Consider the following 18060-nt stretch of genomic DNA (forward strand, 5'->3'; position numbering starts at 1 on the left):
TGTGTGTGTGTGTGATGAGGTACATGTTGACTGAATCCACATTCACACTCAGCACATTACAGAATATGTGTTGCAATAATTAAGTTTAATGATTGTTCAGCAGGGAAAAAAAGCATAAAGCGCTGTTTTCTCCTGATAACAATCAAGAGCGGTAACAAAAGATAATCTTTAAGTGTCTGGCTTAGGCGAGAAAAATACAATCGGATCATTTCAACAACAAAAGCCAGAGTGGAATTTTTATTGTTAAAGCATCACTCAAAACGAAAAAAGGTCAAAAACAATTAATAGTTGGAGTATTGCATAAACATACGTTTATAAAATTCTCTTTTTTTTTCTTTAGAAGTGATTTAAGAGACTGTATTGATTTGCTGCCATGGTGCTTGCAGACAAATCTCGCCTGTATTTTAAAATGAGACACTTAAATTGAGCTGCCAGGAGTTTGTCTGACAAAACAAGGACTTTGTAATGTTAGCCATGCTGGAGTATGGGCTTTATATTTACTGCTCATCGTGTTTTGTGTGAAAGGCCTTGAACAATGTCTTCTCAATTTGCTTCTGAAATGACGTGCCTACATGAAGACGTGCTCCAGAGCAGTTTGTGTTGTTTCATGTGATAAATTTGCAGGCGCTGTCGAGAAAATATTTTTATTTTGGAATGTTCAGATGAGATTAGGTGCACGACCAGTACACACACACACAATGTAGGGCCAATCAATAACCAGCAGCTGATCAGTGGCCTTACTATTCACTTATTGCTCTACAAATAGGGAGGAGAAGAAGAAGAAGAGAGAATTTAAATGAAGTTTTCTGAATCACAGATATCTTACTTCTAGTCCTCCGCAGAAGTCAAAAAATGTCCACACAAAGGTGTCCAAGTCACATATACAAGTTTGAAGCTGACTTTTATCACTTCCTCAAACCAATCCCGTGCTTCTTTTTACCCTATGTCTCCTACTTCCAGATCATTCTGATGGGCACGCCAGTCCTCAGGCAGGAGAATGTTTTAGACTCCCGCAACGTGCTCATGTTCCAGGGCCACCCGTGTTCGCAGGATCCCTGCCAGAACGGCGGCCGCTGCAGCCCCCAGCTGGACTCCTACGAGTGTGTTTGCCTCAGCGGTTTCTCGGGGGGACACTGTCAGCACAGTGAGTATCTCTGCCGTCCTCATGATCTATCCTTAAAGACGCATTATGACTCAATGAGGCACAGGAAATGGTAGCGCTTTAAACGCATTTCCTGCCCCAGTTCTACGGATAATCGTGATTGTTCTTTGTAGCAAACAATACATGCGTGGCAGAAATCACCTCATCATGGCAGCTGCAATGAATCATTGTAACTGTACAAATTGTCCCTAAGATGATGTGCTGTTGCTCTAAAAGGATACATAGCAGTTTTGGCTGACTGTGAGTGGGATTAAAGAACACGGCTTGTTCTTGGCTTGTCTCAATGGAAGGTAAAATAATGTATATGAGGTGCTTTAAGACCCTAATTCTGTCCACACATGTGTCGTGTGTCAGTCGTGGACATGCGATGTCTCTTTTATGACGTCGCCATCATGCATTGATTTCTAATGGCAGTTATGAAAATGATGAAATGCACCAATTGAATATTCATGAAAGCAAAGAGTTGCGCATCCCTTTCATCAGGTCCGTGTTACTCTGCCTTACATAAACTCCGGCCTGATGCGTCTTACACACTCAGTCACTGCTTTAGCCATTAACCTTGTGGCGTGTGGTCGGCTGTCCCTTTCACGTTAATTAAACCTCCTGCACTCCCCTCCACCCCATTTGCTCACACTCCATTGCCTTCAGCTCTGATAACTGAACCCTTATTCTTATTGATTGGTGTGATCTCATCCTCTGAACACTTCTCTCCCCTCCCCTCCCCTCCTTTCACAGCCATCTATGAAAAGTCTGCCGGAGAGACCGAGGCCGTCGCCTTTGACGGACGGACGTTCATCGAGTACCACAATGCTGTCACAAGGAGGTAAGGAAGAGGACAAGTGGAACATCATCGTTTATTCGGCTCATCTGCCCCCTCCATTGTAATAGCTATTAGCCAAATACCCACCCTGTCTGTCCATCTCGTTCCTCGGTAAGCTGTGATGACAGTGTTGATGATATCATCAGTAACTAGGCGCTTGGCTCTTAGCTTTTAGTCTGTGGCAGCTCTCCTTCGTTTTTGACAGGATTTCACCAATTAGCGAGACAGTTTAACAGTCACAGTGCTGCCCTGGGTGCGTTCAGTTCACTCTGTGGACTACAGCTTCACTCACACTGACACTGGACAACAAGCAAACACACATATATGATTAAACTTCTTTTCCTACTCTGAATAGATTACTACTGGTATCCAAATATGATTTGCCTTCAGTTTTTAACACCCTGGCAACAGTGTGCCTCCAGGTTGGCATAAACAAAAATGTTTATGTGATGAACCTGAAAAAAACGTCAAGCATATGGCTCTATATCTACGTCTCGGAGCTCTTCACACAAACACTCAGGAGGTGCGAAAACCGGGTCACAGCCTGCAGATTGCCACGCACTCCGCAGAGACACACAACTCACGCTCACTCAACATTCTGTCTGATCTGTGTCTGACATGTGTCTTTGTCCAACTCCCTTTGTCCTCGTTGTCCTCACGTGTCTTTGTCTCATGTAAATGTCCTTCACTGTCTTTCCTTTTCACTCAAGCCAACTGACCAATGAGATCCCAGAGTAAGTAGACTTTAAGACTGGCTGTCCAGCCAGTTTCAAATCAAGCCTAACTAACAGCAACCAAAAAACCCATTTTTGATAGTTAACCCAATGGAAGAGATTAAAGTACATTCAGCTTTCTGTCTTAATTTCCACACAGAAATCATCTTTAAGTTAGATTTTACATTCAAGCTCCATATCCATAATTTAATTTGACAGATTCCATTTTTTCGAATACACTTTGAGATGTCATTAGATCCTTCCTTTTTTCCCCCAGTGCAAAAAGAAGCATGACTGTGTGCATGATAGGCATTGTGCTCAACCCTTCAGAGAGAATGAATTGCTGTACAAAGAATGTGCAATATTACATGCATGGTTTTAAGAAACAAAATGAATTGCCATGCACTTTGCGCTGAATGGCATTATGTCGAAAATGAATGAGGCCCCTTAAAAAGCAGCAAGAGGACGATATACTAAATAGCCCTTAACCTAGTTTTTGGTGCCTGTTGAGGAGCTTCTGCTCGGGAAAACCCTCGGTCATGGCTTAGTTATTAAGGGTTTTTCTTCCTGCTCATTAGCTCGGTAAGTAACCTCTTTATAAAAAGTCCCACAAAGCGCTGAAGCAGAATTCAGCTCAAATGAAGCCGACTGGATGCAGCCCAGTGTTCCTGTCCATGCCAGGGCTTCTGTCATTTCATTTTTGCCAGATCTCTAACTGTAATTGTGAATAATTACGGAGTCGGCTGTACAGATAGGCTGTGACATGTTAATCACAGATTTGTCTCCCTTTGTAGATTAGACCTCCAATTGAGATCTCACTGCAGTGTGTAGCCATGGGCATCAATCTCACTTAGCAGGAGGGGACAGTGGTCCTTGGAGCCAGACTGTCAAAAGTTTAATGGATGTCACATCCACTAAGAGACACAATGAGCGTGAATCTAAGCAAACCAGACACTCGGTGCAGCACTCTGAAGGAGTGCCGATCAATTCAGCATGATTTGATTTCGTAAAGGAAACGAACACATTTCTTCAGAGGCCATTAAGTGCTGGTTAAGGCCAAAATGTCAAACTCTCACCTTGGGTTAATGTTTCTGTTACTATTTACAGCAGCTTTGATCGCTCCTGCTTCACCTCTGAAAGCTGCGGTCGATTCGCTCCAGCCCCATTATTTCTGTGACAAATCATATCTGGCCATGACTCTCAACTGATATGGCGCTTGACCCTCTTTTTTGACAATTGGCCAATTTTTCTCATTCACTGCTTTCATCTCAAGACAGAAGGTAATTGCTGCTGCGCTGTAGCGTGCAGCGCCATAAATATAAAGGAGTTGTTCAATAATTGGGCGCTGACTTAAAGCAGGCTTTGTGCCGGTGTGGACCCTGATCATGAATGTACTTAATCTTGATTCTCACGTTTAAAAAAAAAATGCTTGATCTCTAGGCATTTTGGTGCATTAGTCATCCATCCTGATCTGACCCGTTCTCTTGAGAACCTCCTTTTACGGTTGTGGTGTTATCAAGGCTGTGCTACACACTTCCTATGATCACACAACGATGGGCGTTATCGACTGCTGACGTGGTCGATATAGTAGTAGAGTAGATAAGTTGTGCTTTTTGCAGCTCCAGGTCTAAACTAGACCTCTGTGAGTCACCAAGTGGGCTCACAACACCCTTCCCTTTTTTTCCCCCCCTTTTGGCCCTTTGCGCTTACACTGCATGCCGTTGACTTTCTCCCCGGCTCCCTTAAGTCCTGAGTCTCTGGAGAACCCATCTGACCAGAGGTGAGTCTCTGAAAGCTTTCAAACTTTGCTCCTGTCTGCTCGCTTCCTCATCCCTCCCTTTTGCCTCTCCAGACAACCCCTCCTCGACCTCTCACAGGGCTAAATCCTCCTCCTCAGAGACAACATTGTTTCCATTATTGAGATAGAGTTACCAATACGAATCACAAAGAGCCTCTGCATAGACTTCAATTAATTCTGAAGTTCAGAGCTCTGATAACAGCACAAAAACCAAACCAGAGCTTTGTAAAAGCTGGTCCTCCCTTTCGTATGGCTTTTTTATTATTCTAACCACTACTGCCACCTAGAGTTCATATAAAGGTCCACACTCCATATTGGAATACATAAAAGAGGCAGATAAAACCCCTCCATTTCCAAAAAGAAACAGCATCACGCCAGAAATCTGTGAAGTCAGTTGTGTATTAGGTTTTGAAACACAGTGTGCCGGCGTTGTTTTATTCATGATATATTCAGCACTTTTAATAACCTTGACCTTATCACTGACAAGCCGCTCCGATGGAGATTTATTGGGCCCTGTAAGCTCTTTGAGGGTTTGCCAGGAGAGGGTTCACTGAGCTGTTTTTTTTTCTCCCCAAAGAAAAAAAAATCAGATGCTCAGAAATCTTTTTTTATTTTTTTGTTCCTTCACCTCAGCGGTTTTAATCAAGTGAGTCAAAATGTCTAACCTACGCATTTTTTTGATGAAGTCAAATTTGTGGATTTTTCCCACTTCTGCTGAGGTGAACCTTCATGATTGTTGGCCTGAGCTTAAAAAGTTAAACATCAACATATTGTTTGTATTTTTTATTCTTGCTCATTACTTAATGGAAGATACTTAGAGGAAAGTGTCACTAGGAAGAAGTGTTCTTCTTACTTTCTCTTTATCCCCCGTGTTTCCTGTCCTGTGTGTTCTCCTGTGTGTTCTCCTGTGTGCTTCCCTGTTTGCTATGCTGACTCCTTTGTCTTGTCCTCTGTCGTGTCTTGAGCTCTATGCTGCTGTGTAATCTTCATTTAATCCATGTGTCAGTGGTTCTTTGTCGTACACATTCTCACCTTGTCTTTGTGTTTAAATACTCTTTGAAGTAGGTGGTTCCATGTGCAGTCATAAAAACAGATAGATAACAAATATTAGAGGCGGTGTTGTCTGTCTACTGTATCTCTGCTGGACTCATAAACAAGTGTGTTTCTTTGCAGTAGTAGTAGTAGTGCCTGGATAATGTCTGTATCTGTGCATACAAAGCAGAGGCATATCACTGTGAGTACTTTTCTCACGTAGCGGCGACATTGGCGTATGATGCCTCTTAAGGATTGGCAGAAGTCTCCTCGTCTCTGCATCCAAATAACCCCTGCAGCTGTAGCAGTCGAGAGACAGGAGATCAAACAGCTGCCTGAATAATACAGAGCAATGCACAGAGCAACACAGGAAGCAGCGGTGCAGTTCAGGCTCAGTCGGATGTAGGAAAGCTAATAGCAAAACAGCCCCCTGCTACTCCTAAACTCAGTCTGTAACACTGATTTTTCTTAAAAACATAGCTGTTAGTATGAGACTGCAGCTACAAATGTGTAATCAAACAGAGCCATATGTCATAATGAGGTGTGTGTAATGTACCTTTGCGTTCCTTTACATATATGCAACTATGAATAACACAACAGAGCTGTCATTTTCCTGCATTTGACCAAAAGCTGACTAATCAATTTTCTGTTCTCTCAGCGAGAAGGCTCTGCTGGTGAACAAATTTGAGCTGAGCATCCGGACCGAATCGACCCAGGGCCTGGTGCTGTGGAGCGGGAAGGGTGTGGAACGCTCGGACTACATCGCCCTGGCCATCGTGGACGGACACGTCCAGATGACGTACGACCTGGGTTCCAAGCCTGTGGTGCTGCGCTCCTCTGTGCGTGTCGACACTAACCGCTGGATACGCATCAAGGCCAGCAGGTAAGGAGGGAGACGGCAGGTCGCTGCGGGATCAGCGGCAAAGCTTTTTACAGTTAGACCAGGATTAGACTTAATCCATATTGTATTTGTGTGGCTGCAAAATGTGTGATCCTCTGCTACACGCTGATCCCTAGCACAGAGATGACTCTGATTAGTTTCAGATTAAGGTTATTTTCATGCCTGGTCATGCATGAGTATGACGCATTATGCATCAAATCGCTTAGACATGGCAATGAATGCTCAAATAAGAAGAACGTGATGCAACAAGCGAACATGCTTTGGCACGTTATTGAAAATGTAGGCAGTAAATGAATAAATAAATACAAGTATCTATACTTAACATGCACACTGTGTACAGAATAAAATGTGTACTGTAGGTGGACATTGCATTAGAATGACTTCAAAGCACATTTAAAGATTGCCTCACTGACACTGTATTTACTCTAATTTCAAATCAATATAGGCAATTATGGCACAATCATCATAATCTGTCATCCTGAGGTATTATTCTGTACAGGCATGATAACTAAACTATGCATTAGGCATAATATTGTACATTGTATCACCTGGATAATGGATGGATCATCATTTCAGAGACAGAAAAACACAAAACATGCTTATGCCATGATGTCACAGTAATGGATCTGTTCATTAGAAACAAATTAAGTGGCTGAACTTTAAAAACGAGCCATTTAACACCTTCTGTGTGATTTCTTCCTTATCTCTGCTGAACATTTGCTTTTAGCATCACTGTGATTCGGAGTACGAGGAGGGAGAGGGGGGGATAATTAGATTGGTTTCATCATGTAAGGCAAGAATAATCGATCCTTGAAAAGCGGCTGCATCCATTCCAAACAGGGATTTGGCCAAATCTCATCCCAGGCTTTCAGGGGGAGGCCACATGAGCTGCTGGAATATGACATAATTTTGGATGCAGATGATAGTGTAAATCACAGCATGTGGCACATAGCTCACTAAACTGCACAGCTATTTGTGTTTGTGGCCTTAAATGATTCTCTCCCGCTCTCTCTCTCATTCAGAAGGCCACTTAAGTGTGTTCAAATTTGCCCTGTCTTCAAAATTGTTAAGTGTCTGCTAATGCCGGCTCCTAAAACGAATAGTATTCTGACGGCATCTGTTAGCCGTTAGACAGGCACATTCAGAACACTGTTTGGCAAAGGCAGTTATGTGAGTGCTTAGTGTACTGGCAGTAGAGCAGTAGAGTCTTGATGTTTCACTTTAAGGGAAACTACAATTTACAGCTTTTCAGTGTGACACGCATTCATCAGACTCACTTCTCTTTTTTTTTTTTTTTTCCTTTTCAGAGCACTGCGAGACGGCTCTCTACAGGTCGGCAACGAGGCACCAGTAACCGGGTCGTCGCCTTTGGCAGCAACGCAGCTGGATACAGACGGAGCTCTGTGGTTGGGTAGGTGCCCACACATGCAAAAGGAAAAGTCATTCAGGCCAGTCTACAAATGCCATACATCAGGCCAGGGGAATATTTGTAATTCTGTAGCATCTTTTCATCCAAGCCACTGGAGGAGGCTGCCAAAGTGAGCAATGAACTCATTGGCATTACGGAGGATAAGCGAAGGGAAAAAAAATGTCCAAACCTATTCAGGTATTGAGTTTAGAAATGAAAGGCTATCGGGCTAACTCAAAAGTTGTCTGCTCTCCTGAATTGAAAATGACCAAAGCCGGCCTGTTATCTACCTCCAGTTCAATTTGGCCTAAACTTGGCGCAGAGAAATCGTTTCTGAAAGAACACACACGGGACGGCGGGATTGAACATTCTGAGGAAATAACATTGAAGTAGGATTGCAAGGTAAAGTCAGGCTGTTCTTTAAAATGCACGGCAGAGAAGAGGCTGGTTTGAGAGGAAGAAGAAGCCTGAGTGACATTTAAGAGACTCACTGGCATGTAGAGGTTGCACTCAGATACACGAACACAAACACACACAGGGAGGCAGTTCAGTGGAACAGGTGCTGAGCGAGCCCTGCAGCAAGAATACATAATCCTCGCACGGCCCTCCCATCGAGAGCCCTTCTCCTTTTTAAATCCCCTTTTCACTGTTCATCATTAATTCATCTGTAACTCGCATGAAATTAGCCCTGTCGACTCCCGATTTGGAGGCGAGCAATCCGATTAATGGGGGCCAGGGACAGGGGATGTAAAGCGCTTGACGGGGCTGTGAACTCTCAGTCCTATAAGAAAGACAGGGAGAATGTCGGGGGGGGGCTGAAGAAGGACTGATGTGTAAATAGAGAGAGGGAGAAACTGGCTCAAGTGTTCAAACAGTAAGAACGCAGGTTTCAGGGAACGGATGCGAAAGACACTAATGAAAAAGAAATATTAATCAGAAAGGTTAAAGGAGCTAAATGCACACCCAGAATTTAGTCAGTGTCCAAACCTCAGTCCTGATTTTTACTTCAGGACATGGTTGTAAATCATATATATGTATCTGATTCATAGCCATGCGGCATGAATGTGAACCGTCAACATAGACAAATGGGACCTGTAATGATGCCTAGTTTAAAGAAGTTTAGATGATTTGAACAAAGAAATTTAAAGAGAAATAAATGCAGATCTTTCACTCCCTGTACTTCCTGTTTCACTTGGGCTGGCTTTATTTATGGCCAGAATGAATGGGGTTCTACGAAGCTGTCGTCCCTGTGGTTAGCATGTGTTATATTTACCATAAAACAGGTCAAAACAACAGATGCGATTGCATTTTTGGATAAGGTGCACAAAAACACCACAAAGAATGTCTGATATACAACCTGAAGTACAAATCATATTTGCAGGACAGATAAGAGCACATAAAGTAAGATAAAGTGGTGCCGTTTGGAACTCAGTACAATGAAAGTGAATGGTATTTGGCCTTTGTTGCTCACAGCGATGAAATATTTCAATAATCCAAAGAGACACAAAATCACAACATCTCATATCTATAATCTATTTCCTAGAATATACTGTTTTCATAGGAGCGATTTATTTGATAGAAAACACTTCCAAGGCCCTTTAACAGCTGCGGACAAGCTGCAAGTTATCTTATCAATCTGTTGAGACACGCAGAAAAGTATGACTTCACGTCCTTGGTTTCTTTGGAGCATATGGAAGAATCAGCAGAAGTACAGCACCTATCAGAAAAAAGATGCCCCAGCTGCAAATACACAGTTTGATGGACAGGTGAGCTCTTAGTGCCAAAAATGAAGACAAATTAAAAATAATGAGGATGTTAGCTATTCATCATTTTTACACTCTGTCACCAGCTTTCATTTAGAGCACATGTTAGAGCACTTTCTGTGCCGTGTCAAATTAAAAGAACCTTCGCTCTTTCCTGTCTTTATTTTTCAGTATATGCCACGCAGCCTTCTTTTTCCTTTGATCACCGCGATTTGACAAATACGCTGTCATTTTGCCGTGTCCGTCAGCCGCTGCCATCGCGTAAAATATCAAAAGACTGTAATGCAACATGACAAAAAACCAGTACAAAAATATATCGAGGACAGACATTTTCAGGTTTAATTTGATATGAAATCCAAACCTTCATCCTTCTTTTTGATCTTTAAAAGTGACACTCTATGTATTCAACACCCAGCAACTGGCAGCATAGTAAATCTTTACAGATATCTGTGAATGAATTTCCAAGGAAAGGGACTAGAAAGCGCATCTTCAACAAGCGTCTCCGCCATTTTTCTTCTACCATGGAGACAATTCCTGCCAGACAGGAAGATTTTACATGCACTTATTGATGATATCATGTCTACTAGAGGGCTCATAGATATATAAACATAGATTATCCTTGTGTTAAAGGTAGGGTAGGAGATTTTAAAAACTCAGTGAGAGTCAGCCAGATTTTAAAAGTAAACACACATCACATGGACGTGCATTACCTGAAGACGAGCTGCAGTCTGTGACTTCGGCCATCATGCACGTACCTCTCTGGTGCGCGCAGAGCACGAAGAGTGTGACAACCAGCCAATACGCCACGCAGGGACGTCCCGAAGAGTTGGCTGATGTTTTTAGCCTTTTATAGCTTCCACAGATGATTCATATTCTTCGTTTTAATGCGAAACTGCCGAACTAATTGGTCGGATCGGATTGTAAAGAGAAGTTACGCTAATTTAACAAAAAGTGCATCAGAATGAAATCTCCTACCCTACCTTTAAGGACAAGCTGAGTTGTGAGTGTGAATGGTTGTTTGTCTGTGTGTTGTCCTGTGATGGACTGGTGACCTGTCCAGGGTGTACCCTGCCTCTCACCTGTGGATAGCTGTGATAGGCTCCAGCCCCTCATGACCCTGCACTAATGGGACAAACCGGGTTCAGGTGATGGATGTATGGACAACCTGAGTTGCTAGGAGACCTCACTTTGTTTATATTGTCTGTCCCTAGGTTGTCCACAGTGTGTTTATGTGGACTAGCTGATTAAAACCGCATTAACCTCTCTGTCTCTGTTCCTCCTCAGGTGGTCTGGAGGAGCTGGGGGTGGCCCGTCGGTTGCCCAAGGCCTACAGCACCGGCTTTGTCGGATGCATCAAGGACGTGGTGGTAGACGGGGTGGAGCTCCACCTGGTGGAGGACGCCTTAAACAGCCCTAAAATATTACACTGTTCCGCCGCCAAATAACCTGGCAGAGACAAAATAATGCAAGAAATGAAAAAAAAGAAACCCTCCCACCCGCTCCCTCCATAGCGCCCATGTCTCCTGCTGTAATTATTTTCTATTTTTGTATACATTTCATCGCTTTTTATATGGAAAGAAAATGATGTTTTAATTTTTGTTTTATATATTTTGCTCTTTTTTTTTAATCTGCACCTCACAGTACACAGATTTTCTTTTCCTTTAAAGGCCCTTCAGCTTCTTCTAAAAGAAGACATCTCTGTAAAAAAAGAGAGACATTTTATTCATGTCAGTTTTGTTGTTTTAAAACAAAAAAAAAATCAACCCCGCCTAATTGTTTGTCATGCTCATTACTTGAAGAATGGACCTTGCTGATGATCTCTGGTCACTGCCTTGTCTTGGTGCCATATCTATCGTCCACATTCCCCAAGCATGTCCTACACATCCCTAAATATATAGACATACATTCCCCCTGCGAGGGCTGGACGCCAGCGTCTACACTTAGGAAACTCTTGTTACTCAGCCTCTGCTTTCAATCCACTGTATTTGCCTAATGGGACTTTACAGATATCAGTCAAGCTGCTACAGTGAGAAAGTACACAGTCTAAATCGCTTCATCAACCCCCATCTCACAGCACCCCCCCAAAAAAAGACAAACTCTCCACTCGACCTGAATCCTATCAGAGCGTTTAGCTTTGAAATATGACTCACTAACACTGATGGAGAGAAAGCGCTGCGTTCCACAATGACTTGCATATCATTAGTCATAAGTCAAAACATGAATCATAGTCATGGATAAATGTTATAAATATAGAGTATATAAATAATACCTGAGACTGTGAATATGTAAGATGGGTTCTCTTTTGGAGAACTGTGCTTCTCATTTACTATTGTGCGTTCTGTTCTACAATCAGCAGATGAACTAATGATGACCACTATAAATGCATGCACTTCTGCAGTGTTGGTTTGAATCTGGTTTTTTGTTTTGTTCCAAAAAAAAACTTTTATTTTTTTGAAAAATATCACTGTTTCGGGGCTTTTTTTCCCTGCATCGATTAATCAATATTATTTTTTTGGATTTATGTTTTAAGTTTGTTCATTCCCTGTTATCTTTTTTTTTTTGGCCTTTTCTATTTTTTTTTCGGAGCAGTTAGTTTTTTGCAGGACCTTGAGTGGTGCATAAGGGAAGAGTTGTTACCATATCTGACCTTAAGGAGGTGCTGAAAGCAACGACTGAAGTAAAGGACAGACAGAAAGGAGGCAAGGAGGGATCTTAATATGAGGAGAGCTACAACACATGGAAATGTCCTGTCAAACAGCAGTCAACACAAATGCAAAAAAAAAAAAAAAAGTTTCAAAAACAACTCTGACTGAGACTTAAGTCCATTTTCACCTATAGGAGCATTCTTGGAGGAATCTTTTTCCGGCTGTTGAGAGAGAGAGAAAGAAAGAGAGAGAGAGAGAGAGACTGTGAAGTTCTTGTGACCTTTTGAAGCCATAGCAGCCACATAAACTGGGAAAAGATACATAATCCTACAATACATGCAAGTTAACATAGCACCGCATGGTTTAGAATTACTGGTGCGAATTCTGTAACATTCAGTGAACTGTTGGAACGTGGAGTCGTCCTTGCTGAACCACAATAAGCCTTCGACGACTGACCTAAAAAAGACACTTGTTTTGATATGAACCTTGGCAATATTCTATAAGACAAAAAAAATCATGCCTGTTTGTGGTTGAGTATCAAATGGTCTTGTACTATTTTTTCTTTCCTTTTCTTAATTATGTTTCTCTCCTTAAATCATCAAGCAATCTGTTTTTGTACAGCCCTGCAATTTTTAAGTGTAAAATTTAGCAAAGTGTGTGATCTGTGGAGGTTTATGTTTTTTAGTAATATACACTGGAGCCATGTCTGACTCTGTCTGGTCACCCACACGATGATATATACTTCTGAACATTGGGGGAGGGACAGCCCTTAAAGCTATAACTGTGTTGTGTGTATTCAATCTCTGGGTTGTCCTCAGACTGGGAAACCATTTTTTTTTCTAGTGACACTTTTTTTGAAATTCCAGCACTCACTCTTTTAACTTTAGACTGGTCTTACTTTAACTGTTCTTTGAATTTGACCCGTTCAGCTGGTAACACTAAAAAACAAATAAAAACAGGACAAGAACTTTGTGTTTCGATGGATTCGTAAAGAACAATAAAGACAAACTGCAGTCTATGGTTTTGGTGGAAACTATGAATTGCCTTAAAAACCGGTCACCTCTGCTGTGAGCAGGTGACATCATTCATGTAACCGTTTCCTTACTTTAGCCAGTGTATTAGCCTCATCCCCATAATGTAAATGAGTAATAACAATAATAATGATAACTATATTAGTAATAATGCTCATACACAAAAAATATATATATATCCCAGAGGGTTTCAGCAAATGTCCCATCTGGATTTTTACAAAAAAAAAACAAAAAAATCTTCTATTTACTGTTTTTTGAATCTATTTTCTGTTCTTTATTTATGTCTACATGTGGATTACCCTCCATGTCTGGCCCTGTAAACTACTGTCTGACTGCGCAAACCTCGTCAAAGGCCAGTGCACCGAGTAAGAGTGGCATGACCTGAACATTACTAACTTTATGACCTTTGTCTTGTGTTCCTACCACCATGAAATAAAAATGTCAAACAAACGGAGCCCGCTCTCTTCAGTTGTTTTCATTTCGATCCCTTTGGCACGTTACTTTACTGCATATACAGTATGGCCACCTGTTCTCATAGTTCCATACTTAGACTGCATGAGTTGTCTCCATGGCAACTGCTTGAGACTATGAGACACAGTTAAAAAAGATAGCAATAAGTGGATCTTGTTTCTAGATATTGATTACAGGCCAGATATGGCATATCTATTTTCTTTGCCTGGGGGTCAGTTTTGGGAAAATAATATTAGACCCTTGGTTCATGACCAGATCTTTGGAGGTCTACCCATGTAAAGGCTCTGTAGGTGAGAGAGCAGATTGAGATTTTTACTCCTGCCTATATGAATGGATTCTGCTCATATTTTTATTAACACAACCAAATATGAACACTTTTTGTTTCAAAAACCTGTAGCTAAATAAACAAAAACAAAAGTCCGTACAGTTCACTTTTGTAGTTTATCCTGCTGTGGAAAGCCTAAGGCAAGGGAGCACAACAACTCACACATTAATGATAACAGATATCACATTGATCAAGTCAGATACAGCATAGGACACAAAGGGATTATGACTGGTAGTAAAAAACATAGCTGAGGTCTGACTTTTAAGCTTAAATTCGGACTGTAATGAAAACTTTTTTTACATTATTTATTGGATAGAATACAGCAGGAAGGAGGAGTTGGACTGGAAGTGGTTTGCAAACCAGCTTCCTGAAGCAGAGGAAGTGTAGGTAAGTCTAAATGGGGTTCTCAGTATAAGGTTTTTTCCAATAAGATGCATAAAGACCGATCTATTGACGACGTGGTGGGATTTTGTGGCCTATTTCTAACAGTATTTCTAACTACTTCTGGCTATTTACTTTTGATTATAATTCACATCACCTATCTCTGATGCCCCGGCACTAATTGAAAGCCTGGATATCCAAAGGAAAAAAAAAAAAAAAAAAAAAAGCTTCATACATCATTCAGCACATCCCATATCTGTCTTGAGCATTTTCATTAAGCCTGAGATTTAATGGGTTTAATTTATTCCTTGCTAATGACAGAGAAGGACACTGCATCTTATGTTGTGTTAATTAAAACCCTGCGAAATGGTGTAGATGAAATAGTTTTGCACAGCGAGGGATCTGACTGGGGAATGATCGTTTTCAAGTTAATAAGTGTAAGTAGTTTAATTAAAAGGGTTTTCTAGGAATTAAAACAAAGTAGAGGATCCATACCCAGAGCCAAATAATGAAGCTGAGGATCTGTTCTCAGGTGACACACAGAGGAGCGGTGGGGTTTCATACAGAAATGTGTCATTTAGAGGATTCACAAACACAAAGAGATGGGCGCTAATATGAATTCATGTGTTGAGCAACTGCCTGGCTATGAAAAGCTGCATAAACAGAGCGTTTTCAGATGGGTTTTTATTTATTTTTATTTTATTAAGCACATATTTGGGGAAAGCAGTGAACTGAGAGGTCAAAGTAGATTTATGAATTATGCAACAAACTCACGTCTTCCCTGGACGGAATTTCATCGGAGAAAACACAACAAAGACCGTATCATCATAAGTGATGGAGGAAGCTGATAGAAAATCACTGCACTTTCCACTCCTTAAATAAAAGGCCTCGCCCGTAAAGTCCCTTTTCTCACAGCTTTTTATGCTCACATGGTAATAAAAGTTCTTTCTCTCCAACGAGCCTCCAGCTGTCCGGGTGCATCATTCTCAGTGTAAGACTTCTTTGTTTGCCTTTTCTGATTTTTTTCACTCCTCGGACAGGCAGATTTGCAAGTCTCATGGCAAAAGAGGTCAAAGGTCACTTGCTTATAGAAGCAGTTGATGGGACATCCTGGTTTTCATTCCCCTGAGGGAAACTAAGCTTTGTGTTCTTGGGTCTATTTATCACCCCCTGCTAGACTCAACAGGACATCAGTCTGCTGGGGGATAAAAAGTTGTCCACAAACGTGATTTCATTTGTGTTATTAGTGTCACTTTTTTCTATCATTATACTCTTGTATGAAAATATATGGCTGCCATGCAAAAGTGAAGCTGTGTGCAGCAAGCATGTGCATGAAGCAAAGTCAGCAGTTTTTCATGTTCAGCATGTTAACATCTTATCTGTTTTGCAGAGCAACACACATGGTTGCCAAGGAGACACTAATGAGCCAAAGTGCATCTTATAGCACCAGCATTGATGTCAAAGTTATCATATGGAATCATAATGTTTAGAGACAAGGCTCTTTGTATATGACTTGCCTCCTACTTACCTCTTTAGCATCCTTAAAATGGTATGCAGGGCCGGCCCAAGGCATATGCGAAATATGCGGTCGCTGAGGGCCCCCAAGAGCACCAAAAGTCCATGATAAAATATATATTTTATATTTTTAAAAAAACATTGATTAATACAAACGAGATGGTATGGTAATGATAGTGGGTATGTTACACACACAGTGAAGCCTATAGGATGATGAAGCATCTGATGCTGAGGTGGTGGTATGAAATTTTGCTTAGGGCCCCATAAAGACTTTGTGTTTCTCTCTCTCTCTCTGTTTATTGTCTATACCTGCCTATATTGTTGATGTCTAGTACAATTAACTTTACAATATATCATCTGTAATATAAACAGACAACATTTAGTTCTTCAGCTTGCCTTGTAACATCAATAATCTGTCATGTTTGTCTTCAGTAATGTGTGATGTTTGCTGCATGGTCCTCTCCTCTTTCACTCTCTTTCATCACCACCATGTATTGATAAGACAGAAATGCACGCCAGGATCATTTTAGCTGCTCATCAGACTTAAACAACAAACCTTATTTTCAAAGCCATCTCTGCAAGCCTGAAGCCCACACTCTGTTTGGCAGAGGAAAAAAAAGCATCTACAAGAAACTCCACAGAGGGGAGAAATTCCCTCTCCATCATCTCAGCGCTTATGTGTAGGCTGCTGCAGCTGCACGTTGGGTCAAACTGTGGAAAAGCAAATCCATAGATGTGAGGCCTGTGGGCTCACAGACAATTGCATAAGCCCATCCATCCCCGAGTAGATTAACCACCACTGATAACCACAGGCTGGTGACGTCAATGCTGCCCTGCCTCAGCGCTCGCCGCTATCCTGCACCACCACCAACAGCACCATCCCCGCAGAGCTGGGAGGCTGCCCCACCATGACTCTATTAAAGATGAGGAGGAAGACAGATCAGCCCACACAGACCTCCTACAAGACAATAACCCAGCTTTGCAAAGGCTGCAGGGCCTTAATTACTTTTGCACAGTTGGGAAAAAAAAATAAAGTGACATAACAAGAACAACAGTTTATTTCCTGCCATGGGTTCGTATAACACTAGCACTTTTTTCCCCTTTTTTATTTTTATTTATAGCCTATTCTTAAAAACAAAACTTGATTTGATGTCTATAAATCTACATTTATTTTTATGACCACCTGACCTATTTAAATACAGCTACTAAGAGTTAATTGGTTGCAGGTTTGAGTATTAGCTGTCAGAGTGATAGATTGTGCAAAATAAAATGACAAAAGAAGAAGTAACCTAACATTTACATATAATAAATACAACAAAATAAAAAATAATAAATTTAATAAAAATAAAAAATAATAAATTTTAGGACACTTTACTTTTCACAAGAAAACTATGCCTAGAAAAAAATAATATTAAAGTATTAACACATCTTCTTTATTAATCACAGGCAACATTTAACATAAAAGAAAAGAATATTTAAAAAATGGAATATCATATTCAAGTAGGTGGTTAAATCGCCCTTTTAGTGATTTCTCTTTTAAATTAACCTCCAAATGAAGCCTTTTGTTTTGAAGGAAATAGCCGGAAGGCGTGTCAGCAGTTGTGCACCGCTCTATACTCACACACACACACACACTCACACACACACTCACAGAAAGAGAGAGAGACACACACAGGTTGCACAGATCTCTCTCTCTCTCTCTCTCTCTCAGTGTTCACGGCGGCTCCGCGCAGGCAGGAGGGGAACGTTTGAGGACGCTGCACAGCTTTCAGAGGCTGCTATGACATCTCGCAGGTAAAGTTATATTTTCAGACTTTTATTCATCTCAACTATTCCAGAGTCTTTACGCGGCGCGAGCGCCCGCATACACTGGCGAGTGCGCGAGCGGTCAAGAGGCAGATCATGAAGGCAGAGCGCGAGCGCCTCAACTTTTCTCCACAGACCTTTAACTCATGCAGGGCTGATATGTTTCCTATTTCAATCCAAACATACACACCTATCGAAATATGTTGTGATGCGACTGTGCTGCTGAGTTACATAACTGCTTTAAAGTGACAGAACAAGAAACGCTGCGAGCCCGCAGAGACAAACTGAG

General features: G+C 41.4%; 2 protein-coding genes across 7 annotated transcripts in view; both read left to right on the forward strand.

The window, feature by feature from the left end:
• Positions 1-13727, forward strand: part of agrn (agrin) — a 222819-nt gene extending 209092 nt beyond the window's left edge. For all 6 annotated transcript variants that reach the window (XM_028411002.1, XM_028411004.1, XM_028411003.1 and 3 more), the window contains 5 exons: positions 961-1144; positions 1898-1985; positions 6184-6408; positions 7734-7837; positions 10882-13727. In XM_028411002.1, the coding sequence (XP_028266803.1) occupies positions 961-1144; positions 1898-1985; positions 6184-6408; positions 7734-7837; positions 10882-11042 (762 nt within the window). In that variant the 3' untranslated portion in view covers positions 11043-13727. The remainder of the gene's footprint in view (positions 1-960; positions 1145-1897; positions 1986-6183; positions 6409-7733; positions 7838-10881) is intronic.
• Positions 13728-16248: 2521 nt separating this feature from the next.
• Positions 16249-18060, forward strand: part of ptpn11b (protein tyrosine phosphatase non-receptor type 11b) — a 28863-nt gene continuing 27051 nt past the window's right edge. Inside the window, exons 1-2 of the mRNA XM_028409793.1 lie at positions 16249-16259; positions 17650-17759. Of these exons, the coding sequence (XP_028265594.1) occupies positions 17746-17759 (14 nt within the window). The 5' untranslated portion in view covers positions 16249-16259; positions 17650-17745. The remainder of the gene's footprint in view (positions 16260-17649; positions 17760-18060) is intronic.

This window comes from Parambassis ranga, chromosome 7 (assembly GCF_900634625.1).
Source record: "Parambassis ranga chromosome 7, fParRan2.1, whole genome shotgun sequence".
Taxonomy (NCBI): domain Eukaryota; kingdom Metazoa; phylum Chordata; class Actinopteri; family Ambassidae; genus Parambassis; species Parambassis ranga.